Below are 27,200 nucleotides of genomic sequence, written 5' to 3'. Positions count from 1 at the left end.
TTATTTTAAATATAATTCAATACAAGCAAAAATAAAAAAGATCGTAATTTCGTAACGTGAGATTATACTTACGGTACTTAATTAATATTAATTTTAAAATATTCATTTAACATTTTAATTTGAGGCCTGAGTATATCAACATTTAAATAATTAAAAAGTAATGTACTATCAGAGAAGTTGATTCCTAGGTGCCAACTGATGGGGGACCTACGTATGCCTACGTAGTTTGGTCGCGTCAATGATATTCTATGTTACTAACGTAACTAGATTGGAAGTTTATGACTTGACATTGTCTTTTGAACAAAAAAGTGGTTACGCATTTCTGAGAATCTTTTGTAAGACATTGCTACTCTAGTATTTTAGAAACTCATTGGGTCGCGTTACGTCAATGATGTTGGTCTGCCTAGGAATCAATTTCCTCGATGGTACCTTATTGATTCTTATTTTACATAAATATTTGTTAATATATAAAATTGACAAGGATATAATACAATATACATACTAACAAAATATGTATATTATAATAAAATATTCTGTGAGTAGGAACGATATTTCAGTAACAATTCTGTTAAAATTTGTATCTCATAACAGCACAATACAATAAATACTTTTGTAAAGGCAGTTGATGGACGGTTAAGCCAAGCTAGGTTTGTGCAATCTTAAAATGCATTAAAGTGCCAAACAATGCAATCGATATAAAAATAACCTAATTCTATATTTTAATCTACTTAAATATCGTAATTTGAGTAAAGAAACGATGTCGCATTCACGGTTTAAAATCCGGTGGTAAACAACAACACTATAAATTCGGCATCGCACGATTTTTAATAACAGTATATTGGTAAGCACTGATGCATCCTGTTTTATGAGGTTTATCTATAGATTCACTAGGGCAAAGTTTCCCAACCTTTTTCAGCCAGGGACCCCTAGAAATTCAAACACATTTTTCACGGACGCTCTAAAACAAATTGTATGATGCCGTGGACTACCAGGGGTCCGCGGACCACAGGTCGGGAAACACTGCACTAGGGCTTTTAATTGATCAAAACAAACAGTTGAATGGACAAACCCCTGTTAAATAATATCAGAAACTGAGCATAAACTGGTTTAAATCTATGCGTAGAATTCACTTATTACTATAAAATTAAATAAAGAAGCATCGGGAAACTAGACAGTTTGCATGAGAATATGTTGCCGCAGTTTTCGGTTCCTTTTTTTATTACGATACATAATTATATACAACTATACATAAGCGTAATTATAAAATTTAAAAATTAAACATCACACGACACATTTTTTTTAAATAGCAGCCTGCCAGCTTCCCGAGTATGACTGAAGTTTTGTGCGTTTATTTGGGGAAAGTAGCGAGTCCCTTGCTAAGGAGACCGGTGGCGCCCTCTGCGCCGTCGTGAACGGCATGAGACAAGTTGTTCAGAAGCTGAAACATAAAAATAATTTTAATTAACGTGGGATAGAATAAAACTAAGATAAGTCAATGGAAAGTAACATTCATTCCATTAAAAGCATCTTAGTTTTTAAATTTTAAGCTATAGCATAGCTTTAATCACGAGCTTTGAGCGCGGCGACCGAATCAAGAAATTCCGCAACGAAAAACAAAACAACTAACATTTACGTGCATAACGTCGTTTCAGTTCGGCAGATTTCTGCTCAGTGTTTTTAAGTATAGTTAGTTCCAATAATTCATAATAGATGGCGCTGTTTGTCAGCTACATCGTGCTAGTGGCAAACTGGCAACATGTCTTTTTTATAAGAGGTTGTTTATGGACCTTCACATGCTAGTTTCTATTTAGATACATCTTGCGTTGCACATTGCAATAGCTCGCGGCAGTCCCCGACTCCAAGTGCCACACGTATTTTTTATTTCATAGGACAGTCATGAATGTCATCTCAATATCAACCATAAAGTTAAATGTTAATATACCTAGCGGAATATATTAACTTAATGATTTCAACACTTACTGCGTCGCGCTTCTCGTTCAGATATTTGTCTGCGTCCTTAATCTTGGCATCGACGACGTTTCCCGCGTTCTTCATACCCTGGTCAGCGGCGTTTTCCACCCTCTTGAGTGTGTTGTCGACGGTGCTGTGGACGGCGTTGGATGCATCAGCCGCTGCCTTCTCAGCCGCTTTCTTGGATTCCTCTACTGCGGCGTCTGTAATTTTTAGCTCGGCTATGTGATCCGGTTCTAGTAAAAGTTTGCTTGTTTTTTTAACAATATCTAATTAGCTCAAATCCTGTATTTTTGTTCTTGTGGTTCGTAGAGTATTACTTTTTGACAGAGGTTTTCATTTTATAGTTCTTAAGAAACATTAACGGCCTATCCCAATATTTGATCTACTTATCTCTGGTTTTGGCCTACTAGAAATAGGAATAGCTCACAATTGACATAAAATATATGTCTCTAATGTCTAATGTGAGCTATTCCTATCTCTAGTGGGGCAAAACCAGAGATAGATCAAATATTGGGAACCGAGCCGTAGCCCGTAAGTAACGTAAAATAATAGTCAGCCATATAACAAACTTTTATTTTTAGAATTAAATGCAAAACTCTAGGTACTATTGTACTTTTTTGAAAAAAAAAAGAACGACATATAGGTACCTTTTTTAAAATGTTTCTTTTTTAATAAAGTATCTTTTATAAGGTATATTTTGTAGTACCATTGGAATGCACTCATCCTACTTCTAAAAAATTTTGTACAGAGACGTAAACTGATAACTTGTACTACGTCAACCTACGTGGTTTTTCTGTTAGTACTAAATTATATCGATGGCCCCAACGAATAAACGTGCAATCGAAAAAATACAACTTTTCAGGAAGGCAAAAAAACGTTTGGAACCATATAACTTTGACTACATAATAAATAAGTAGACAAATACAATGTGCAACCAAATTAAAGGTAAAAAAATTATCTTTCAGCTCATATATTTATTATTAATCAAATATTATCGGCTTACCGCATATTTAAAAAAAAACATGTTAAATTATTATTCTAGTGAATAATATGTGACTTGTTAACACTATTGTATCAATGCACGTTTATTCGTGTCATAAATGAAGTTTTAACAAGTGCAGTGAAATTTTGCATGGTTATTCCACGTATATTTTTATTCCCCTGAGCCATGCTCCGGTCATTTACACGCTTATTCTTGTATAGTTTGTTGCTTTTCCATGTTTCTAAAGATAAAAGCCCGTATATTAGTGTTAAGAAGATCGACTTATTATTTATGTAGCACGACCTTATATGTGCATGGTATATAAAATTAAATTAAGAAATTTAAAAAAACCCCCGCCAAACAACGTTAAAAAGTAATAAAATAATATATTTTATTGACTTTAAGTTTAAATAATTCCTAAGTGTAAAGTGACATTTTAGTCCATAACTGTTGTCACGGTGTATCGGGGGACCGCCAATAGTGTCTTTTGCATTTTGTATCGCCATGTCACTGATTGTCTCGATTCGGTTCGCTATGAACTGACCCTTACATTATAATGTTATGTGAAATCAAACATCTACATTAGCGGTCCCCCGACACACATTGACAACAATTATGGACTAAAATATCACTTTACACTTAGGAATTATTTAAACTTAAAGTCAGTAAAATATATTATTTTATTACCTTTTAAAGTTGTTTGGCGGGGGGTTTTTTAAATTTCTTAATTTAATTTAATTTCATGCTTTTTAAACTTGTGTTGGTTATAGTGCAGAATAATTCCTATCATCAGGATCATATTATATCCCAATGAATACCATCTAGGAATGTCCTTTGGGATGAGGCGGTCAATATAAGTCCAAACATGAAACCTCCACTTTGGGTTCATATGGAGCTCGGCTCCTACAGAATCCAGGTGATGCTGCAGCAGCAGCATGCAAAAATTTATTGGTTATCTACGTCTTACTAGTTGTCGCAATTAAAATGAGCCCAAACACGAAACCATTGCTCTAAGTTGGTGAGGAGTTGGGTATCCTATTGATTACCAGGTGATGCTGCAGCACTAGGTCAACTTTCCATTAATGTGTAAATATTTATAAATGTCACGAACTAGAATGCAATAAAGCCCACCAAACGACTGCAAGATGCTAATCGGCCCTTCACGAACCAGATGAACCGCGATTTTCCTGCACGGAGCAGGCTGATGATGATGAACTATAGCTAAGAACACTCTCAATTAAGTCAGCTTTCAAATAAAAAAAACTAGATCAAAATCGGTCCACCCGTATGGATGCTACGATGCCACAGACAGACAGACAGACAGGCAGACAGACAGACAGACCGACAGACAGACACGTCAAACTTATAACACCCCTCTTTTTTGTCGGGGGTTAAAAATGTAAATCTATACTAATATTATGAAGTGGAAGAGTTTGTTTGTTTGAACGCGCTAATCTCAGGAACTACTGGTCCGATTTGAAAAATTATTTCGTTGTTAGATGGCTCATTTATTGAGGAAGACTACAGACTATAAATTATCACTCTAAGACTAATAGAAGCGCAGAAACATAGGAAAACGTGAAAAAAACGGGAAAAATTATTTGAAGGCGCTTATCTCGCGAACTACTGGATGAATGTTTAAGTTATTTGGCACCGATATAGAGTAGACCATGAGTCATGACGTGAAGGAACGTAGGCTATTATTTGCGAGAAAATGTACGGTTTCCGTAAAATTTCTCATTAGTGCGGGCGAGGCCACGTGGAACGTCTAGTTAGCTAATATTTTCTTGTTGACGGATCAGTAAAAAAATATTGTTGACCTATTGTTGTTGTTGATAAATATTAACCTCCCTCGCGCATATGCGTGGATATATACATATAAAATAGAGTACAACCTTGCCTATAGATCCTTAAAGAGAGAGATCACTCGGGCCAAGAAACAGCACGTCAATAGTATTGTTAAGAGACTCGAGTGCCTTCCTTTGGGAACCCGTGAATTCTGGTATCTGGCCTAAGCTATTGAAGGATATTTCTGAAAGCCATCCTACCATCCCTACAAGTAGGAAATGGATCGTTGGCTCACGACACAAAATACAAAGACGTAAAACGTCAAACTCGACCCTTGATGACCTTGGGATAAAAACCGCCGACCATAACATAATGCAGGGGCATCATTTCGGATATTAGGTTACATCAGCGCTCAAAGTGAATAGCCCGGCATGTCCTTGATATCCAAAAGTCTAGTGGGCCTGACGGAATCCCCCCATCCCTCCTATTGTGTTGAAAAAGTGTGCTTTAGAGTTGGCTCCGGTCTTAACATGTCGTTTTCGGTTCTCCTACTCTTCTGCCATTATCCCGGCTTATTAGATGATAGCCTTAGTGTACCCGATCCCCAAAAAAGGTAACCGCTCAAATCCTTCCAACTACAGACCAATTTCTAAAGCCTCCGTCTTCTTGAAGACAATGGAATCCATTATCAGCTCTTTCGATACTTGGGCGGTTAGACATTACTAAGCGACAAACGAGACAAATAATACGGGTTCCAAAAGGGTCGCTTGGCTGGTTATCTCTTGGCGTACCAAACTCATCGTTGGGCTCAGGTGATTGTGTGGAGAGGAGAGGCATTGGCTGTTAGTTTGGATATTGCGAAGGCCTTTGATCGGGTTTGGCTTAAAGCGCTGCTATCAAAGCTTCCATCATAATAATATGGGCTTCCCGAGAATTTATGCAAATAGATCACAAGTTTTTTGGCAGATCAATGACATGCTACAGACCAACGGCATTTATTGCTTTGCGGATGATAGTACAGGTGATGCCCTATCTACCGGCTTCCACTATATTTCTCGGTTAAATGTCATTGACAGTCGAAACGAACTTATATCTCAAATAGAGAATTCACAGGAGAAAGTCTCTGAATGGTAAGTAAAAAAAACTTATTTTTTTACTTACTGGCAGCTCTCTTAGCTTCATTCCTAGCGGCCTCAGCAGCCTTTCTGGCCTCTTCCTTGGCAGCCTCGGCAGCATGACGAGCCTTTTCCTTGGCGTCCTCAGCCGCCTTCTTCGTCGAGTCCACAGTGGTGTTGATGGTATCTGCAACAAATTCTCTCGTAAGCGATTTTGAACGGTTTAAATGACTTGATTTAGGCCCTAAGAGTAGAAAGTTATGAAGATGAAGTCCAATTATTAACATTTTTTTTTGTTATGTTTTATAAGACCTTGCAGACAGTATACAAAACCTTGTGTAATTAAGATGAAAGGTTCGGATCGAAAAAATAAGTAATAGACTAAAACTCCCAAAGTAACAGCGAGAAAGGACGACGGAGATGGTTCAGTTCAAGCCCAACTTGACTTAATTATTTGAAATATAATATTTAACGTCGTAATAACTAAGAAACACAAAACAAATCCGTATTAGTCACAAATACCAAAAACACAAAAGCAATGAAAACATAATAAATACTTAATAAAAGTATTATAACACCCTTAAACTGAAATACTCGTAAAACTTATGTAATATAGGTAAAAACCATGCACATGAAAACAAAAACACAGTTAAAAATCAAGAAACACCAAAATAACGTTACAGGTAGTTCAAAGTGTAGTACTAATTATACCTTAACTCTTGTCTTACTTGAGTCTGCGTCATCGTTTTTGAAGAAACAAACACATTGTGCTTTTATTCAGCGCTTTAAAGTATGTTGTAAACCTTACACTAAAAACACATAAAGCATGTTAGATCTTCCATATCCTAAATTAGTAAAGCTAGAAAAAACAGCCACATTATTAGTTTAGTTTCAAAAGCTTTAAGCAGAATCTTATACCCCTAAGTATTAACCCTCAGAACCAATACCTTTAGCATCGTCTAAAGCAGAGTCAGGCTCGTCTTCTGAAGAATCCACCACCGAAGTAAAAGTATCTACAAGTGCAAAATAGGTGAGAAAAGAAATAAAAGAAAATTAGATGAGTTGTTAGAGTAAGAAAGAAAAGTATGAAATTATTGAAAATATGATACAAAAATAGTAAATAACGAAAGTTTTAAAAAAGAGAAGTTTTAGATTTAAAATTCAATAAACATTTATTGTGTAGTACAAAAATATAATAGCAACAGTAGAAATCTTGAAGTCAAAGACATAATGGTCGTTGAGATTTTCAACAATTCGTATCACAATTCACAAATTACCTTTGACACTGCCGACTAGTGAACAACTTTTGTCGTAAATACTATCAGCAATGTTTTTAGTTGTACCGACTGTGCTTTGCACTTTTTCGGCAACTGAATCTACAAAATAAAAAAAACGTAAAATAATGAAAAGCGAAATTAAAAATATAGTATAGGTGTTTGACGTTTGTATTAAAACACTTCTCATAAGAAAATACCAGAGTTTACCTCTTACGTTACCTGTAATATTTTTTGTTGTATCTACTGTGTTATGTATCGCGCTTGAAACTGAATCTACAAATAAGACAATTAGGCTTTTATTTAAAATATTTCATATTAAAAAAATTTGCGGACATTAATTGTATATTATTCTGTACCTTTAGCTCCAGTTACCAAAGAAGTACTCTTATCAACTACAGAACCTGCAACATTTTTGGTGGTGTCTACTGTGCTCTGTATTGTGCTTGCAACCGAATCTACAAAATGCAAAGCTTAATGTGAGAAAAGAAAATTCTAAACAATTTTTTGTCAATGATTGAGCTTGCAACATTATTTGTCGTATCTACTGTGCTTTGTACTGTGCTTGCAACCGAATCTATAAAATCGAAAATAATTTAACAATTGTATAATTATTACTGTAAGAATATCATAAGACTAATCAATGGTTAATTTGTACTATTGTGCCTTTAGCATTAGCTGAATCTATAAAATACAAATTAAAATGTAATAATGAGGGATTTCAATTTTTAAATCATATTTTTAAATGTGACAAACGTTGTACCTTTAGCACCAGCAACTAATGATGCACTTTTGTCATAAACCGAACTTGCAACGTTCTTCGTTGTATCTACTGTGCTATGTAATGTATTTGCTACTGCGTCTACAATGCATAAATAAAAAATAGTAAAAAACATAAAGCTACTCAGTAGGTACTCTTAAAAAAAGCAAACATTAATGTGTTAAAAGGCAAACATTAATATGTTTAGATGGAATATGATAGAAACGTCTAAAACATGGGTGTAATTATTGAAATTTAACATTTTACGATATTTTTTATGATAACGAAAGATCTTTTTCTGATAAAGTCCGGGTTACCTTTGGTACCAGTAACAACTACAGAAGTCTTATCATAGGCTGTATCAACTACGTTTTTCGTGATGTCGATAGTACCTTTTAATGCGCTAGCAACTGAATCTACAATAAAATTAATGGTTAGGCTATACAAATGTAAATAACCATGATCGTGATTCTTGCTCATTACCTTTAGCGCCAGTTGTAAGGGAACAACTTTTATCATATAAAGAATCTGCAGCGTTTTTAGTTGTATCTATTGTACTTTGCACTGTGCTTGATACGGTATCTAAAATATAATTAAGATATTATAAAAAATAAAAATAATATAAACAAAAAATAAACAAATTTAATTTATTGATGATTCACCTTTAGCACCAGTTGCTGCTGCGGAACTTTTATCGTATACAGAACTAGCAACATTTTTCGTTGTATCGACAGTACTTTGGATAGTGTTAGCAACGGTATCTATAATTATTAAAAAAAATATTTACATTCGTATTAAAGAAATTGAAAAGAAAGAAAATAAGATTTCTTCAATTACTCTACCTTTGGCACCAGTTACAAGGGAGGAACTTTTATCGTACACAGAGCTAACAACATTTTTCGTTGCATCAACCGTACTGTGTACTGTGTTTGCAACAGTCTCTACAAATGAAAATACGATATTAAATCAAAGAATAATCAAAGCAGACATAGTAAAAGTTTAATGAAAAATTGCTGTACCTTTAGCACCAGTTACAAGCGAAGAGCTCTTATCGTACGCAGAACTAGCAACATTTTTCGTTGTATCAACAGTACCTTGTACAGTGTTAGCAAGAGTATCTAAAAATATGAAAGACGATAATTATTATTAATGTTAAAATCATTGACTAATCTCACCAGAGAAACAAAACTGCGTGTATATCTGCTATACCTTTGGCACCTGTTACAAGCGAAGAGCTCTTGTCATATACCGAGCTAGCAACATTCTTCGTTGTATCAACAGTACCATGTACAGTATTAGCAACAGTATCTAAAATATGAAAGACGATAATTATTTATATCAAAATCATGGACTAATCACACCAGAGAAACAAAAGCTTCGTGTATATGTGCTGTACCTTTGGCATCTGTTACAAGCGAAGAGCTCTTGTCATATACCGAGCTAGCAACATTCTTCGTTGTATCAACAGTACCATGTACAGTATTAGCAACAGTATCTAAAATATGAAAGACGATAAATATTAATATCAAAATCATGGACTAATCACACCAGAGAAACAAAAGCTTCGTGTATATGTGCTGTACCTTTGGCACCTGTTACAAGCGAAGAGCTCTTGTCATATACCGAGCTAGCAACATTCTTCGTTGTATCAACAGTACTATGTAGAGTATTAGCAACAGTATCTAAAAATATGAAAGACTTTAATTATTATTGTCTAAATCATGGACTAATCATACCACAGAAACAAAACTTCTTGTATATTTACTGTACCTTTGGCACCAGTTACAAGCGAAGAGCTCTTGTCATATACCGAGCTAGCAACATTCTTCGTTGTATCAACAGTACTATGTACAGTGTTAGCAACAGTATCTAAAATATGAAAGTCGATAATAATTATTGTAAAAATCATGAATTAATCCAGCGAGATATAATGTAAGCTATATGGAAAGCTGCTGTACCTTTGGCACCAGTTACAAGCGAGGAACCTTTGTCGTACACTGAGCTAGCAACATTTTTAGATGTATCTACAGTACTTTGAATAGTGCTGTCTACTGAATCTAAAAAATATAATTTTTATTAATTTTTGGTAGGCACATCACCTAGATTGTTTGTGTATAATGTTATAATATTACTGAACGTAACTGTGTAGGTTTTAATATACCTTTAACTCCCGTAGCGATTGACGCGCTTTTATTGTAAGCACTCTCAGCTGCATTTTTAGTAGCGTCAACTGTAGTATGTACTGTATTTGCAACTGAGTCTAAAATAGTCAGAAGGTCATTATGATTTTCAAAGAAATTGTCGTGATCTAATAAGTTAGATTAAACAATTATTATAATCAAACTCTACCTTTGGCTGATTCCATATATGTTTTTCCAGTTTCTAGTGTGCTTTGTGCAGTTTTTTTCGTGTTATCCAAAGTGTTTGCAACTGAGTCTAAAATTTTAATTTGACTCATAAAAATAAATTCTACTAATAAGTGCTCAGAAAAAATAAATCAAGCTTTACAAATCATACCTCTAGCGCTATCAAAATAGGATTTTCCAACATCAAGCGCTGAAAACGCATACGCTCTCGAAGAGTCCAAAGTACTCTGAATTGAGCTTTGTGCAGATTCTACGAGCATTAGTGCAAAACAAAATGTTAGAACAGAAAATAAAACATGTTTTCAACAATAAAAAGAATTAGGCATATTTTAAACACATAAAAACATTCAACAATAAAAAGAATTAGCCACATTTTAAACACATAAAAACATACAAACTGTAGGAGCACATAGTTATAAATTATAATCTAACTACAATACAATTCTATAGGTAAAGTTAAGTAAGGTAACACAAAACAAGCACGCGCTAGTGTTGCTTCAAAGTATTCAAACCTTTAGCGTTGTCTGCACAGTTTTTAGTCGTTTCGACTACCGAATTTGAAGCATCTTTTGTACTTTGTAACGTTTTACTTAAAGAATCTGATACTGAATCTATAAATCGAATACTTGTATTATTTATTTGTAAGATGTATACTTTAAGACGTATTTATTATCTATATTTTTACCTTTAGCTCCAGAAGCATAAGTTTTACTAGCATCAAATGCATTGTATGCATTATTCTTTGCTGCATCCACAGTACTTGCAACAGTATCTACAAATTTTAAATTTATAATTTTTTTGTTCATTTAATAGTTTACACTTCATCAATGTATTTAAGGCATACCTTTAGCAGAAGCTGCATAAGCTTTGCTCGTGTCAACTGCTGATTGAGCAGTCTTTTGTGTTGCTTCTACAGAATTTTGTATCGTATTACTAACGGTATCTACAAATAAAATATTATAATCAGTTGCTGTAACTATTTTCTGTTTCTTGTATTTATTTCAATTTTAATCGATTATACCTTTAGCCGAAGCAGCATATCCTTTCGTGGTGTCAATAGCTGAAGCAGCTGTCTTTTGCGTAGCATCTAATGTGCTAGCTACAGTATCTACAAAAAGTTTGCAATAATAATTAATAATTTAGTTTTCGTTCACTTTAATTGGTTTTGTCATAATTCTACCTTTAGCTGAAGCTGCTAGTCCCTTAGTGGTGTCAATAGCGGAGGCAGCTGTTTTTTGTGTTGCATCTACCGCACTATGTACGGTGTTAGCTACTGTGTCTACAAATTAAAGGTCATAGTTATTATACGCCGCCACGAGGCGACTTAGTAACGATACTAAGTGTTTATATATATGATAAGAAACCAAATCTACCTTTAGCTGTACTTGCGTATGTTTTTGTAGTGTCAATAGCAGATGCAGCTGTCTTTTGTGAGGCTTCTAATGTGCTGGCTACAGTATCTAAAAGCATTATTTAAGTTTATAGGTACTAGAATAATATAATTACTTTCTCGCGAATCGTATTTGGATTAAAATTAAATCTTTCTTCTACCTTTGGCTGAAGTTGCATATGTCTTGGTGGTATCAATAGCGGAGGCAGCAGTTTTTTGTGTGGCATCTACTGCGCTTTGTACTGTGCTAGCGACTGTGTCTATAAATAAAAACGAATAATTTTATCTTCTTCGTTATTGCTGAGTTTTCAATGTATCGTCGAAAATATTAATATTACCTTTCGCACTTGTGGCATACGACTTTCCCGTATCAAGAGCAGTTTGTGCAGTTTTTTGTGTGACGTCTACTGTACTATGAATTGTACTTGCTACCGAATCTACAATATGAATTTTTTATTTAATAATTTGTCCCATTTGTTTCATGAATTTTAATCACTTTATTTACCTTTTGCAGAGTTGGCGTAAGTTTTTCCACTTTCTAGTGCCGCTTGTGCTGTTTTTTGCGTTGAATCTAATGTACTTGAAATAGTATCTATAATTGAAAATGTAAAACACTTAAACCTAAATTCATAAATTAGCAATATTGATTTCTACTTTGCTACTTTATCTACAAAAAACTTAGCCTTATAAAGAAACCGACAGAAAGGTGCTTGACAAATTAAAATCATGCAAGAAATGGAAACCTTTTTAAGTAGAGGGATAAAATATAACGAGCACCATACCTTTTGCCGTGTTTACGGCACTCTCTGCTGCTCTTTTCGTGTTGTCTACTGTCGTCGCAATAGTTTCTACAGGTGGGATAAAAAAAAGAAAAATAATAAAATAAAAAGAGTGCCATTCAAAACAGAAATAAAATAGGAGATAACTTAACAAATAAAATATGTGCTATTAAAAATATCTACGTATATTATATTACTCTAACCTTTGGTGGTGTCTATGACTTTCTTGCCATCGGCTACCGCTCTGTTCGCTGCTTCTTTGGCTTCACCGGCTGCGAGGGTCACCTTCTCCAGTTCTTTGTTCAGGACATCTACAGCCACATCTTTTGCACCAGCAGCTATTAAGAGAAAATCTGTTATTTAGGAATTCTAGTTTTCTCTTTGAAGAGAGAAAGAAGAATTATAATTTTTCAGGTTTTTCTTTTAAACTGAAGTTAAAGACAAAAAAATCTCTTAGGTACGTTAGTACTAACTACTTAGCTAGTACGTTGCTGTCAAGCAATAATAAGTATGTAATTCATGGTGTAAAATCATTTCACTAACGACTGTGACAACATCGATTCCTTTATATACCTATCTATTTCATAAGTACTTTAAAACCATAGAAACAACATAATCACCAGTGTTAGCTGCCTCCGATGCACTTTTCTCTGCTCCGCTGACCAGTTCACCGGTCTTCTTGACTTGATTCTCGATGACTTGGGCGGCCTCCGCTGCTTTCTCTGCTGCGATCTGTTCGGCATCCTTCTTCTTTCTTTCGAAAAGAGAAGCTGTCTTCTCCCCGATGCTTCGGAAAGCACCTGTATAAAAATTTCTAGTAAATTTTATGTAAAATTAAATTAATGAGTATGACTAAGTAATAAGACATGTTTTTATGTGATACGAAAAAATATGGTTTCGATTTCGTAGACAATAACGATTGACAAATGAAAAACGTGTGATTTAAAAAACGTCAAGGTCACAAAGATTGTGTAAACAAATTACGAATTGTTTAAGGAAGTCGTGGCCATATTTAATTAGTACGTCTATTTAACAACGTAGATCAAAACAAATGAAACTATTTATAATGTAAATTGTAAACACCTAACATAGCCAAATATTTTTTTGTGTTTGTAATAAGTAATTGTTTTGGACTTGAAAACAATTAAATATTTTTTTGCATAAGTATCGAGAATCGGGATTCGTGTTTTATCAATGTGTACCAACAAGCCAATTTCCTAAATATGCATTTCAATATTCTGTTGCATAAATATTTTATAAAAAGTTTTTAATAAGTACATGGAATACGAAAATATAAAAAAAATGGTGCCAATTCAAAAAAAAACAATCCACAACATCGGATTAAAGATTCATCAACTAAACACTGACGTGTTCCTACTGTATCGATTGGTAGGGGACGGACATCGCAAGGTCGCTGGGTCAAGGTTACTGGTTACCTCCCTAAATAAGGCGGGTGAGGAGGTGCAATACTTTATTGCAGGCGTCCTAGTTTTGCCAATGCGTCATGTTACATTAACAGAATACAAAGTTGTGTTACCTAATAACTGCAGTCTGCAACAGTTGTAGGTTACGGCTTACGCTACCTTATTTTAAGTTATGGTTACCAAAAAATTTCGAAAATCGGTTCACAAACGGCGGAGCAATCGTTGAACATACAAAAAAAATTCTTTATCATAATTCGTAATTTATTGTTATTGATTTTGTGCTAATTAAGTGCTGTATTCTGTATAAAGATCGTATAGGTCTATATTTTAATATTTGCTGAGTTAGAGACTTCGTAGAGTAACCAGATCCTCTTATCTACCATACCACTTTGGTAGCTATTTGAGTATTATAGTTGAGTGGTAAAGAATTAGTCCTTAAAGATTTATAATAAGTTAAGGTAGATATTTTAATTTTATTACCTAAATCATAAAGTATTTTTTAAAAACAATATTGGTTACTCGTACAACAAATATTTATGACTTACACAAACATTGTGCAAATACATTACAAATGAAACGCACAAACATGTTTAAAAATACATTTTGAACTCACCGGCGTTCTTGTCTATGGTAGCATGAAAATAACAAGAATTTATTTAATGTATTATACTATAATAGCATGCTGATCTTATTATAATGCATGCGAGCAATTACTAGAAAATGCTATGATGGAATGAAATATCATCTAAGTACGTAAAACTTTACGTGCAATGTTTTATGAAAATAGTGATTTCAATGTATCTAATATAAATGAATTATTGATTCTGTTTATTTATAGCACTATGACTACACTACTACTTCTAAAAAAATTATACGAGTCTGTTTGGAAATAAGAAGTAAAGCTTCCAAAATTATCTGAGAGCAGCAAAAAATAGATGTTTATTTATTAAAAGTACTGATGACACCCGCAATTCCGTTGCGCTAAAATTCGTTTATCACGTGGGAACCGGCCATTTTTTCGGGATAAAAGTATCCTATATCCTTTCCCGGGACTCAAAGTATCCATACCATTACAGCAAAATCAGGTAACTGACAGGCAGACACACTTTCGCATAATATTAGTATGGATGTAGATAAAAAATTGTCTGTGTCTTAATGGTTAAGTGTGGGTTAAGTGGAGACAGGTGTGGTTTCAAACCAAATAAGGCTGAACAACATCGTAGGTCGTAAATCGTAGTCGTAGTACTTACCTAACCATAATAATATAACATGGCCCTTCATTTGACCTTTCGTGACGATTAATGCAAAATGTTTTTCACAGTAGGAGCCAAGTTAACTAGGATTTGACGATAGCCTTAATGTAAGTCACCAACTTATAACAATAAATGGCGTTAATGTTAAAAAGCCTGAAATCTATTTTATTGTCTTAGCTCTATCTATATAATATATAAAAATGTAAGTAATGTTAGTAACGCTATAACTCGATAACGGCTGAACCGATCCTCCTAATTTTAGTCTTAAAATAATCCTACAAGTCCAGGGAAGGTTTTAAAGTGACTCGATATTCTGCGGGACAGCTAGCACAATATAATTTCAAAGGCTGCATTTAGTATAATATATTTACAATAATATACTTAAGTTTAAACTATTTTAACATAATAGTTAGAACGTTAAACAATAATTTTATTATCATTGGCCCCATACCACAGTATAGCAATATGAATATTGCTATACTGTGCCCATACGTAGCAAATGTTGCAAGCTGAATCATTAATGATTATTCTCTATAAGTAAAATAATTCATAATTTATCAGATATGTGTGCAACAAAAGATTTTAACAATACGGATGTAAACTCTGAGTTATGCTTATGACTAATATAAAAAGTTCACACACGTGACAGGAGGTGTACTACAAATATATATTTTGTAGAGTAGTAAGTATGGTACAGAAATAGTCCACTTGATCGGTCATTTGAGAGTATTGCTCTTATTTGAGGCCACGGATTGTTTTTCATCGGCCATATGGCTACTGCACTGGAATATATTAGTGTAATAGTTATTAATTGTATGACTTTTAAGTGATAGCATACCTTGGAGCTAAAGCTAATGTTTTTAATTTTTATGCTTCCATTTATTCACTTTTAATCCTTCGATCGTGGATTCTTGGAAATCTATTGTTATTCTATAATGTCTTCCTCACCGGTGAGCTTATGGAGCTTTGATGGGTTAATCCGTATAAAAAAAGCAGAAAGAAGGTGAACATGCCAATTTTACATAATTTTTTTGAGGCTCGTTTTCCAGGAGTCCATCTATTAATAAAGCCGTAAGATTGATTCAATCAAAAGTGCTAGTGGACAGATAAACTCGTATAAAAAAACTCAGAAACCGTGCGTAAGTCCATTAAAAGTTAGCTTGGTTTAAACGATCCATGATTCTAGTCTTAGGTCATTCTGGTTTAGCTCACCATATTACTTCTAGGAACTAAACCATTGATATCAACGCTCGCAGCTGTTATTCTTATCCAAACAGGCCACTCAATACGCCAGGTCTCAATTATAGCCGCTAATATCGTCCATTAGCATACCTAGATTAATCATCCGACATGGAGCAACACGGGAGCGACCAAAAAACTTTTTTAACCATGCCATTTATTGATCTGATAATTAATTGTTTCGAAACCGGTTGTGTATTGCGTTAAAATTGATAATAATTACTGATTATAGTAGAAAAAAGTGGACGTAAATGGTGTTATATGAATTTTACATGAATTTCCATTAAGAACTTATACAGAACAATCAATTACATAATATTTACAGAACTACCTATTCATTCTATCCACTCTTAAATAGAACACATCATATAACACTTAGAGGAAAAAGAAACCCCATCACAAAAAAAGGTATACACTGAGCATATTATATAATATTATGTATTAAGACACTATAGCAACTAATATACATATTATTATATTCTGTGATTATAGTTAGAATACATAGTAGAGCAACTTGACAGAAAAGGAGAAAATATTATTGTAACGTCTGTAAGAAACTATCCGAATTAGTGCTCACCTTGGGTAGGAACCAATTAAGAATCCTTACCAGAAGCCCAACTGGGCACTGCAAGCTCAACTCAACTCACACCTAAACAGAATAGTTATTTGTAGCATACCGTCTTACCCTTCTCCTAGACTGTCCGTCACGAATACTCATCCACAGAGGAAATTCGTGGCACCAACCCCAACCATATCGTTCAATTTATGAGAAGCATTGGGTTGGGGACGATACTCTAGTGCGAAGGAGTCACAATAGATTCTTATGGGTCGCAGTGACGTCAGGGCTACAGCGACTGACTTCTTTAACAAAAAAAAATACATCGGAAAATGTTTTGAAAAATGTAAGTTTCAACAAAGACCAAGAATCCCAAATCGTTGAAGTAAATATTATACATTTAATACAGCAATGGTACTACAACAGCGGTAGTAGGTAGTTAAAGAAAAGTTATAAAAGTCAAAACACAAACTAGGTTGAGAATTAAAATTGTCATAAGAAAAAAACTGCAGCATCGCGGAGGTAATACGTGAGTCATTTTCTTTTGTTTCAAGATATTTCTAGAGACAAGGAGATTATCCAATGACATCATGAATTAGAAGGAAAAAAATTATTCAAATAAAGTTTTGAAGTATCTAGTGATAGTCTAGTTACTAGTAAATAAAGATGATGATGAAGAGATTTAACTCTCAAAAATCTGAAACACAAACAATAATAGGATTTTTCATAAATGGTATAGTCGAATAAATAATAAAATTAACGTGATAAAATATTGTGTAAAATATGCACCGTTAACTATCTGCCCCATTTTCAGTGGAAAGTTACCGAAAACAATATTAAATATTAATTATGATACAACAACATGTTATGTTATCTGTGACCTCAATTATGTATAGGTAAACTTAAAGATTCGTAGACGTTATATTTAATATTTATAAAATATTATTTTTCAGCGTTGTGTTTTGTTAATTGTAAATAATTATTTTTAATCACTATAAGACACACCTAGGTATGGCTGGGCCAATTGAAAAAACCCTTGCAAATTAATAAACTTATGCCAAAATTTCTAATTTCTTACATTTTTTTAGATTTGGTCCTGAGTCCTGACTCTTGAGCACAGACAAACAAAGAACCTACTGCTTTTTTGGAAGTCGGTTAAAACATTATGACCGTAATAGGAAAGTTATTTACCGAATCATTTTATTCATGTGAAGCTTTACCCGCACCAATAAAATGCGACGCCACGGAGTCTAGGTCACAATAAAACCTAGATTCTAGAAACGATCTATATTTTATAACGCTGCGCTAGTTCGCAAAGGTTAATAAAGTAACATAGACATGGAAGCAAAGACAAACTCGATATTAAACTCGATTTTCATTATATTATGTAGAAGTCGGAAAACTTTTAATTCTTTGAAGAAATATCATATAATCTACTTAAAAAATAAGAGGAGTAAGAGATTGCTGCTCCGCTAACGCAAAAACCGTATCCCACAGGAACTAAAATCATCAGAATAATTATTCCTCTATTATTGCTAGAAGAACGATGAACGCTCGCAACTCATAAACAGTCGGAGCATTGTTATCAAAACCAAAACTCAGCAAACACCGTTCAGTGGCTTGAACGTGAAGAGTTTACAGACAGACAGACAGGCACACTATCGCATTTATAATATTAGTATGGATGACGCCTACTTTCGTAGTTTCGACCTCGAATAAGCATTTGATCCGGTAGTTTCACCTTTGGACATGACTGATAAGTGATAACTTGATAAGTGATAACGAGCTTAAAGTATCAAATTGCAATTATGCTACAAGGCTGTCTCATCGATCCAGCTAGTTTGCCTTGGGTGTATGTAGCCATTCCGAGAACCGATGATGTCATAGTTGAAATTGCAAACGGTGATCACAATCCATGTAACGTCATATTCAGTAAAAATAGCTATTATCTCAAAAAATTAACAAAAACTATTGTATTTTTAATTATTTATCAATCACAAATAGGTAAAGAATATTATTTTCGAAGAAAAAAATTTGGTGTACCCCAAGGATCAACTCTGGAGCCACTTATTTTTGATGTACGTACGTAAACGAATAGATAATAAAAAGCTGATAATACTTAATACATTTTTATATTTGCTACTCCCAATCGTTATAAAAATGTGGTACCAACTAGGTACCATATAGAATTTGCTTAATTGACCCAGATGAAATAATTTCCCGTTTCTGCCCACACACTTAACGAGGTGATGTGATTTATTTCGATTTAGCTTGGACAAGAGTATTATTATTTATTATAGTGCTTCCTTGTTCAGGCTTTAAATAACAGATTAGGAGATCAGAGATTATGCCAAACTTGCCATTCGTAAATTAGGTACCGTTTTTATTCTTCTTATTTCTTACACTAGACGACGGCCGCAACACCGCTGCGCCGAAATTCATTTACCGCGTGTAAACCGTAGGTATATTTTTCCGAGATAAAAAATATCCTATGTCCTTTCCCGGGACTCAAGATATTTCCATACCTTTCAGCAAAATCGGTTTAGCGGTAGCGTAAAGCGACAACAGACAGACAGACGACACACTTTCGTATTTATAACGTATACTTTGCTCCGTGGAAACAACAATTTGAGAATTAGTCATATTATTTAGGTATTCAGACTTACTGCTATTTGCGACTATTACGCAGTCACTTGCAGTGAATCGAGAATATTCTTAACCAGTCTGGAGATTTATATAAATTGTTGCATTACGACAAAGTTATTTCGTAGACCGTATTGTACGGTCAATGTCATAACTCATAACGCACATAATATTATGTACTATCAGAGAAGTTGGTTCCTAGGGCTGATGCAGTTGGTAGCTCAAGCCGGGGGTCGCGGGTTCGAATCCCGCCGAGGGAACAAAAAGTTTTCAAGGTTCCTGGGTCATGGATGTGTATTAAATATATTATGTGTTATATAATAAATGTAATAAATTATATGTCAAATGCCTAGGAATCAATTTCCTCAAAAAATGTGCCTATAATTACGATTAAGGAAAGTTGCTTTCCTATCTGAAAATTATTTTTTTTACAATAGGTACCCAGAACAGTTGAGTTTTGGTCCTTATTTTGACGAATTTGAACGACAAAGAAAGATCGCAAGGAGGGGAAAAATGACGTCACGCTAATGGAAAAGCTATAAGGGCAAACTAATACCACCTAATGCTACGCAAAAAGGTCTCTCTTTACTTTGGGGCACGAGCCGGCTCACCGCACAGAGTATTGAGTAGCTACTAAATAGTTACTATGTATAGGATAGTAAAATGAACACCATGATTACAATGGAGCTTTAACTACAGCATATTGTACCATAGAAGTCGGTTAAAAGAGACATTGATTTTAAATAGGTAGATGGCGGTTCTACGTAATTTTGTCGAATTATATCATGCCCACAGCCCAGCTGACTTACCATTTGTCCATCAAAAATGTCACTTCTTAAAAGGGTTCCGCCACCAAAAAAGTTTGAGAACCGCTGGCCTAAGAATCAATTTATCTGATAGTACAATGGACTTCATCTATGGCAAACTATTATGTCTTTTCTACACGTTCATAATCGTTTAGTCCATCATTAGCCAACGTGCGGAGAACGCATAAAATTCCATACGATAGTACACAATACAACACAAACAATACTTATAAAACCACAACACAGAGGAATGTTTATATTCACGTCTCGTTTATCTTGTGCAGGTAGAACGAGATAGATGTAGTCTAATTAGCTAACCTTGATGATGTCATGTTTGATGGTCTGAGGCGCCTTTGCTACCATGTCGCCATTATAAAATCTGATCTGTATTATCCACGGAGCTAATACGCTCCGTGGTATTATCTAATATTAGGTCATAGATTTACAAGGTTATTCAAAAATAGTGTTAATTTCTCCTTGAGCTAAAAGTTAGGTATTAATAGAAATAAGGTTTTTACAATCAGTACTTTCATCCTAGACTCCCCAAATAAGAATAAAGACATCTTAGTACAGTAAAAAAACGCTAACATTTGTTTTTTTGTGCCCAAATAAAAAAAAACTCGGCCACAGTCCACACAGGTTCTTGGCAATAACAAAAGTCAAGGTTAGGCAACTCTACCAGATCAATAAAACGCAACAAACACGCTTGGAATTTGGACAGATAGGTAAATATACATATTGAAGATAAAACCAAACGGTTTGAAAACTTTTTGCAAAACAAGGGCCTGTTTCACCCACAGATCTAGCATGGCTCGCACGATGTGCTCTATAGGTATTTATAGTTTCATCTCTGTGGTTTCACCATTTCCTGATATATATATATCTATGTATAGGCTATCCACAACTTAACTTGTGAGATAGAGTGTGGAGTATAGGGCTGTTTCACCACTTCCTGATATACTCTATCTGTCAGATAAGTAGAAAAAAATTCGCGACCCCTCTTAATTGCTTTTTTATTATTTTAAATATAATGTATGTTTGTTAAAATTCTCCTAGGTACTTATAACTCAGTTACTTACAACAATATTTTTAATCTTCATTGTTTTTTTTTACTGAAATAGTTCTCTCAACCTCTAGCGGCCCCCCTAAAGAAGTATACGCGATCCTCCAGGGGTTCGCGACCCACATGTTGAAAAATACTGAATCAGAACATAACCCTTCGACCTTGTAGCTGTCGGAACTGTTGCAATCCTTACATTTTACAATGACTCAACTCTCTAATATAGAACGTATATGTCGCAGGCGGATTGTATAATCCGCCGTTTTACATTACGGCTAGCTGTTTTAAAAAACAGGGCCGTTTTGTAATGCGGCGGTTTAACGATTAGCCGGATTGAATGCGGCTGAATGAAAACTCGCTGGAATTTATTCGGCGCCATACGGTATATTCAAAACGGCTAGCCATAATGTAATAAAGCGAAAGCTAAGTCGCCTCTTTGACAGTTTTTAGTTCCGATTCTTAATACTCGTGGCGCTGCCTGTGACGTAACAACAATATGGCGTTGGATACCGAAGGTGTGTTGCTAAATTGCGAAGTTTTGAGTGGATTAAAGAAAGAAAGCAGTCAATTTCAGTATAATTTTCAGGTGCAATTAAAGAATTTCTATTATTCTTGATGTAAAACAGTAAAGAAAGTACCGGTATGCGGAAAGTACGATGCAGATAAACGTGGGCCGCCTTATTGAAGAACGTATTGCAATGATAATCCGGCTAATCGTTAAACCGCCGCATTATAAAACGGCCTTGTTTTTTAAAACAGCTAGCCGTAATGTAAAACGGCGGATTATACAATCCGCCTGCGACATAATATACAAGGCGCTTATTACGCAGTAGTAACTATTCCACGCCCGTTCCATAATAAACGAAATACAGCTGCCAAATGTTTACGATTCTGTTGATTTCAAGCGACAATAATATGCTACTTGGTATATTTTGTTAGGATTTGCGTCGTTATAGATTTCTAAATAATATATTTTTGTTACTATGATCACAGAATATAATATATTAATCATCAGGGGCGGCTCTTTGCGGTGGCGAACAGGGCAATCGCCCGGGGCCCCGCAAGGTGTTTTCTGGAAGACAAAGGGCCTCGCAAAGACCTGCCGCCCGGGGGCCTAGCAATGGGTAAGACCGCCACCGACTATGATAGAATTACAACTTACAATAATTATTATTATACTCCAGTGTCGAACTGATATTCTTAGATCTTTGTAAAGAACTAAGAATATTGTGGTTATCTCGAGCTTCACTCTACCAAACTGTGCGAACTCTACATTTTTTGGACAATTCGATAAAAAAATATATTCTTCGTTTTTTTTAGACATGTTTCACCAGAGTAGGGTTTTTTTTTTCTTGATAATTATACCTACAGCATGATCCTTACGTGTTATTGTGTTATTTTAGTACTGTTATATTTTAACTTTCGTACAAACTACGTGAATGCGTCGTCTGGCTTTCGTATTTCGAATATAAATGTTTGTGTGAGGATGCTAATGCCTGCATACATTGGCCATGACCTCAGTGGCTCAGTGCGAGCGCACCGAACCCGTCCCTCCCACGCTGCGAATACAGGTTCAAATTCACAAGCTAACCTTAAGATTTCAAAGAATTGCGTGGAATTGCTGAGGTAAAACTGTTTATTTTCAAGCAACTAATTTAAATCCTAAGTAGGCACTACCTAGTGAAATTCTTAAACGTGATTCGATATTTGAAATTTGAAATTTCCACAAAGGGCTTTAATTTATTCCTGACTGGCATGAAATGTGCGACGTGATTTCATCTTAGCTTTGTCCAATAGCAATAAATCAGTGAGCTGCTTAGATCCTTAATCACCGCTACAAGTGACCAGGAAATGATATTTTAATGAACACGTTTAATAACGTTCAATAATTAATCATTACATTGAGGTACTACTATTTAACTCTATCTATGAATCATTACAAACAAATTCGAATTTCAATTTTTTTTTTATTGTTTACTTACTTCGATGGCAAAATGCTTTATAGTAAGATACCAAATAAAAGCTAGGTAGTAGGTACCTGACGTAGGTACCTAATAAACTAAATATTTTTATTCACGTTGATAACAGTATTATAAACAATACTCTATTTATACCGTCCGGTCGTAGGTACACTCTTCACTCTATCACACGTATCGAGCATGATAATCAGACCTTTTCAACCTTTGTAGTTTGTACACCAACCGGTAATCAACAAATAGACCCAGACGAGGCTGAGTCATATATTTCGTAAGTAAGTCAAAACAATAGTCTTATTACCGTATGGGATTTTGTGACAAGCGCGAGTCACCTTTCGAGGTTTTAGATAGAGTAGTGATCTCGTTTATGACACGGGAACCGTACTTACATTTTTCCGAGATAAAAAGTATCCTATATCCTTTCCCGGGACTCAAAGTATCTCCATACCAAATTTCACCAAAATCGGTTTAGCGGATTGGGCGTGAGGTCGACCGTCGATGTAATAGACAGAAAGATAAAAAAACAGACAGACACACTTTCGCATTTATAATATTAGTACCTATTCTGTTACTTCATAAAAATGAAGATTTGAGAAAACATGATTACTGCCGCACTCAGAGACGAATACTAAATACTAATTATCTTTTATTTAATTACAATTAATTATTTACTTAATTGTAATTAAATGAAGGCTTTGACATATCAATATCTGTCAAACCATTAACCATATATGTGTTAAGTATAAAATGTGTCAAACTCTTCATTATTTTGAAGTTCCATCCTTTCGCGATGCGCAGCTGGTCGAGTACTATGCGCAAGACGCATCACAAGCACAACTAACTCGGAGACTATGCAAATTGCAAAGCAGCCACCCGAGTTCTCTAGTTTACACCTACTAACTATTAATAGATTCTACTAGTTACTTACTTACCTACTTATTATAAAATAATTTATTATGGCATAACAAGTGAAATCATAAACTCTTAATGACTTTCGGGAATCATCGTTCTTTTCAAACATCGTCCGACATTTACAGAAAAACGAAGTTTACCTAGGGTCATTAAAATCTTGGTGTTATAGCGTATCTACAAGAGTGGCCAGCGCTGGCCCATCGAATGGCACATGCGATGGCTATGCAATGGTCGCAACGCCTAAGCTACATGATGGCCGTGTTCAGTCGTGATCTAAACATCGTTCAAGATGGACGTGTAAGCATTAGCCATTGCGGCAATGCAAAACGTACATTTAATAATAATTTATGACTTCACCAGATGACCCGGTGAACTTCTCTCCTAATATGAAGCTAAGGGAAGCTTCATATTAGGAGAGAAGTTCACCGGTGAACCCGGTGTCTACGAATAATTATTTCGAGACTAAAATTAAAATAATGGTTTGTAGTAGTGATGATGATGATAATGATGAATGTAATAATAGCAACTCGGTTCACAAACGGCGGAGTAATCGTTGAAAACAAAAAATTAACAACAGTCTTAATACCTCCTTTATTTTGAATGTCGGCCAAATAATTGTAGCCTATGTGTTATTCTGGATGTATAAGCTATATAATTATTATTGTAAAGTTTCATTAAAATTCGTTCAGTAGTTTTTGAGTCAAAGAGTACCTAATAAACATCCATACATCCATGCAAACTTTCGCCTTTATCATATTAATATAGCTTCATTCATTATGCGACCACGTACTCGTCATTTTGAATGAAATTCGTAAATTGTAATACGACGTCCTCACTCGACTTGTCACTCGACCGCGGTCGGGCACCGACTGTCGTATCGGCCACGTACTCGTATATGTAGACTTGTAGAGGCGTACCACAATCGTTGGGCCATCATCCTTTGATGTGTGGCCGAAAAACCGACACCGCTTCCATTCCACGGCCATCGCTGGCACCATCGGCCATCGTACGCCACTACGCCCTCCCCACGCTGGCCCATCGTGAATCGTGATGGCCCACTACGCTGGCCCATCTTGTGGAGGCGCTATTACTGTACAACAAACTACTGCTTATCATGCACTTTAAGTGCTTAAAAGTCGCCTTATGAGAATTAAGTGAATGTAGACGACAAAATATTATGTTATAGCTACTCTAGTCTCTACTCTCTACCATTGAACTACGGTGGTTAAAATCAGCTACCATGACGTAATGCTCATCCTTGGTCAATGGACAATGGTCTATCATGATAAAAAAAATCTACATTTACATGCCAAACTACATTGTAATTCGTAGAGTTAATTTTATCATTTCTAGATTCATTATTACGTAATTTCTATGATGGTTAAACCTTAATTAAAAGGAAGTAAGTTAATAATAATATTATCATTCGTTATCAACAGGATCCGGAAACACTGCGGAAAAGCGAAAGCTTACAAAGTAAGTACAATTTATTCCTGTAGTAATCTGTGATTCCTGATTCGTAAAACTTGCAAATATTTGATACCTACTTATTCTCTTTTTTTGTTTCATCCTTATTTAATTAAATAAAGCAACATCAGTTTGTAACTGTTTACTGAACTGTTTATTAATTTTTTCAACGAGAATTAAAATAATTAAATTACTTAGGTACTTACTTACTTACTTAATTTTAAGTTTTTTTTTATGGCAAAAAGTATTACTTATACTTGTAATTTTTAATAAATAATAATTACTGTCTCACCTGCAATACTGGAGAACATTTTTGAATTTATGCACACTAAAAAGCCAAATATTTCACAAATATCACTTTCAAGTCTTAGGCCGGTCCCGTGTAGGCCGAAAATGTAATTTTATCCGCAACCTTCAACTGTGCGAGAGACCAAAATCGAACTCCGTATTTCACGACGTAAGCTCAAGTGTTGACTGCGTGCTTACCGCAGTCCGCAAGGCGCAAGTTCCGATACTTCCGATTTTACCGTCTTGCTCGCGAGCGCGAATATAACCGAATAGTCTCAACTCTCAGTGCCACATATAACTCGAGCTACAAGTCTACATTACAACGCAAGATACAAGCGTGAGAGCGAACCGAATAAAAATCTATTTATACGATTGACGTCATACGATAACGACCGGTTTTCTATAGGATAAGCGGTATGCCGATATATTATTTGTATTGAAATATTCTTTATTCTTATCGAAATTGAACATTTGTTAAAAATACAAATTGGCATATTCATAACAACATCATTAACATACAAATAGAATAATACACACACGGGACACCATCACCACACACATAAAAGTCGGGCCAGATGGTCATAGCTCATAGCCAAATTTTTTATTGATAAAAAACAACTTTCACTTTGACGTTGGCATATGGCAGCTGACGGCTGACACTTGACATTTATCTTACACCTTCCCCGCGTTCCAGATGACGTTAGAAACGCTCACGCTCAAGACCGTAGTTTTTCCCGTTCCACTAGCTTGTGAGCGTCAGTGATACAAACCCAAGTGGAACGGATTATGGATCGTTTTGAGCGTTTTGAGAAAAGTTTAAAAAAAGAACTATATTTTTTTTATACATAGGTACATTGAACCGAACTTGGATATTACGATCCTTTTCTTCAAGTCGTAAATAAAAGTAATTTTATTGTTTATAGTTACATTTATTTTAATAAAATATGTAGGTACATAATATTATGTATATTTGTTTCGTTTTTAGTATTACATTTTTTTACTTAAAGTAATCATATTTTAATAACAAAACCACATATTTTGAGTATTGACTATTGTCACAATATACATATAAACGTTAGGTAACAATACCGCTTAATGCTTAGTCAAGTACGAGTAAGTCAACAAAATAGGAGAGATGTTATTTAATT

General features: G+C 34.8%; 1 protein-coding gene across 12 annotated transcripts; it reads right to left on the bottom strand.

Moving 5' to 3' along the window:
- Positions 1–1,281: 1,281 nt before the first annotated feature.
- LOC121733417 (perilipin-4) lies at positions 1,282–26,385 on the bottom strand. Of its 12 annotated transcripts, XM_042123661.1 has the most exons (35): positions 26,057–26,385; positions 14,466–14,477; positions 13,049–13,228; positions 12,632–12,766; positions 12,432–12,497; positions 12,155–12,241; positions 11,988–12,086; positions 11,811–11,909; positions 11,633–11,719; positions 11,440–11,538; positions 11,281–11,367; positions 11,104–11,202; positions 10,945–11,031; positions 10,772–10,870; positions 10,411–10,509; positions 10,243–10,329; positions 10,055–10,153; positions 9,852–9,950; positions 9,664–9,762; positions 9,477–9,575; positions 9,290–9,388; positions 9,103–9,201; positions 8,913–9,011; positions 8,736–8,834; positions 8,556–8,654; positions 8,377–8,475; positions 8,211–8,309; positions 7,897–7,995; positions 7,493–7,591; positions 7,344–7,409; positions 7,137–7,235; positions 6,807–6,872; positions 5,906–6,046; positions 1,981–2,174; positions 1,282–1,438 (listed from the first exon to the last, which is right to left on the bottom strand). In XM_042123661.1, the coding sequence occupies exons 1-35, from the start codon at positions 26,073–26,075 to the stop codon at positions 1,349–1,351; spliced, it is 3,384 nt and encodes a 1,127-aa protein (XP_041979595.1). In that variant the 5' UTR covers positions 26,076–26,385; the 3' UTR covers positions 1,282–1,348. The 12 variants fall into 12 exon arrangements, with proteins under 12 accessions (XP_041979595.1, XP_041979598.1, XP_041979599.1 ...); XM_042123664.1 differs by lacking the exon at positions 10,411–10,509; XM_042123665.1 differs by lacking the exon at positions 10,772–10,870.
- Positions 26,386–27,200: the final 815 nt, after the last annotated feature.

The sequence above is a fragment of the Aricia agestis genome, chromosome 13 (genome assembly GCF_905147365.1).
Source record: "Aricia agestis chromosome 13, ilAriAges1.1, whole genome shotgun sequence".
Lineage (NCBI taxonomy): Eukaryota > Metazoa > Arthropoda > Insecta > Lepidoptera > Lycaenidae > Aricia > Aricia agestis.
The sequence above is the reverse complement of the archived record's forward strand: the minus strand, read 5'-3'. Positions and strand labels throughout refer to the sequence as shown.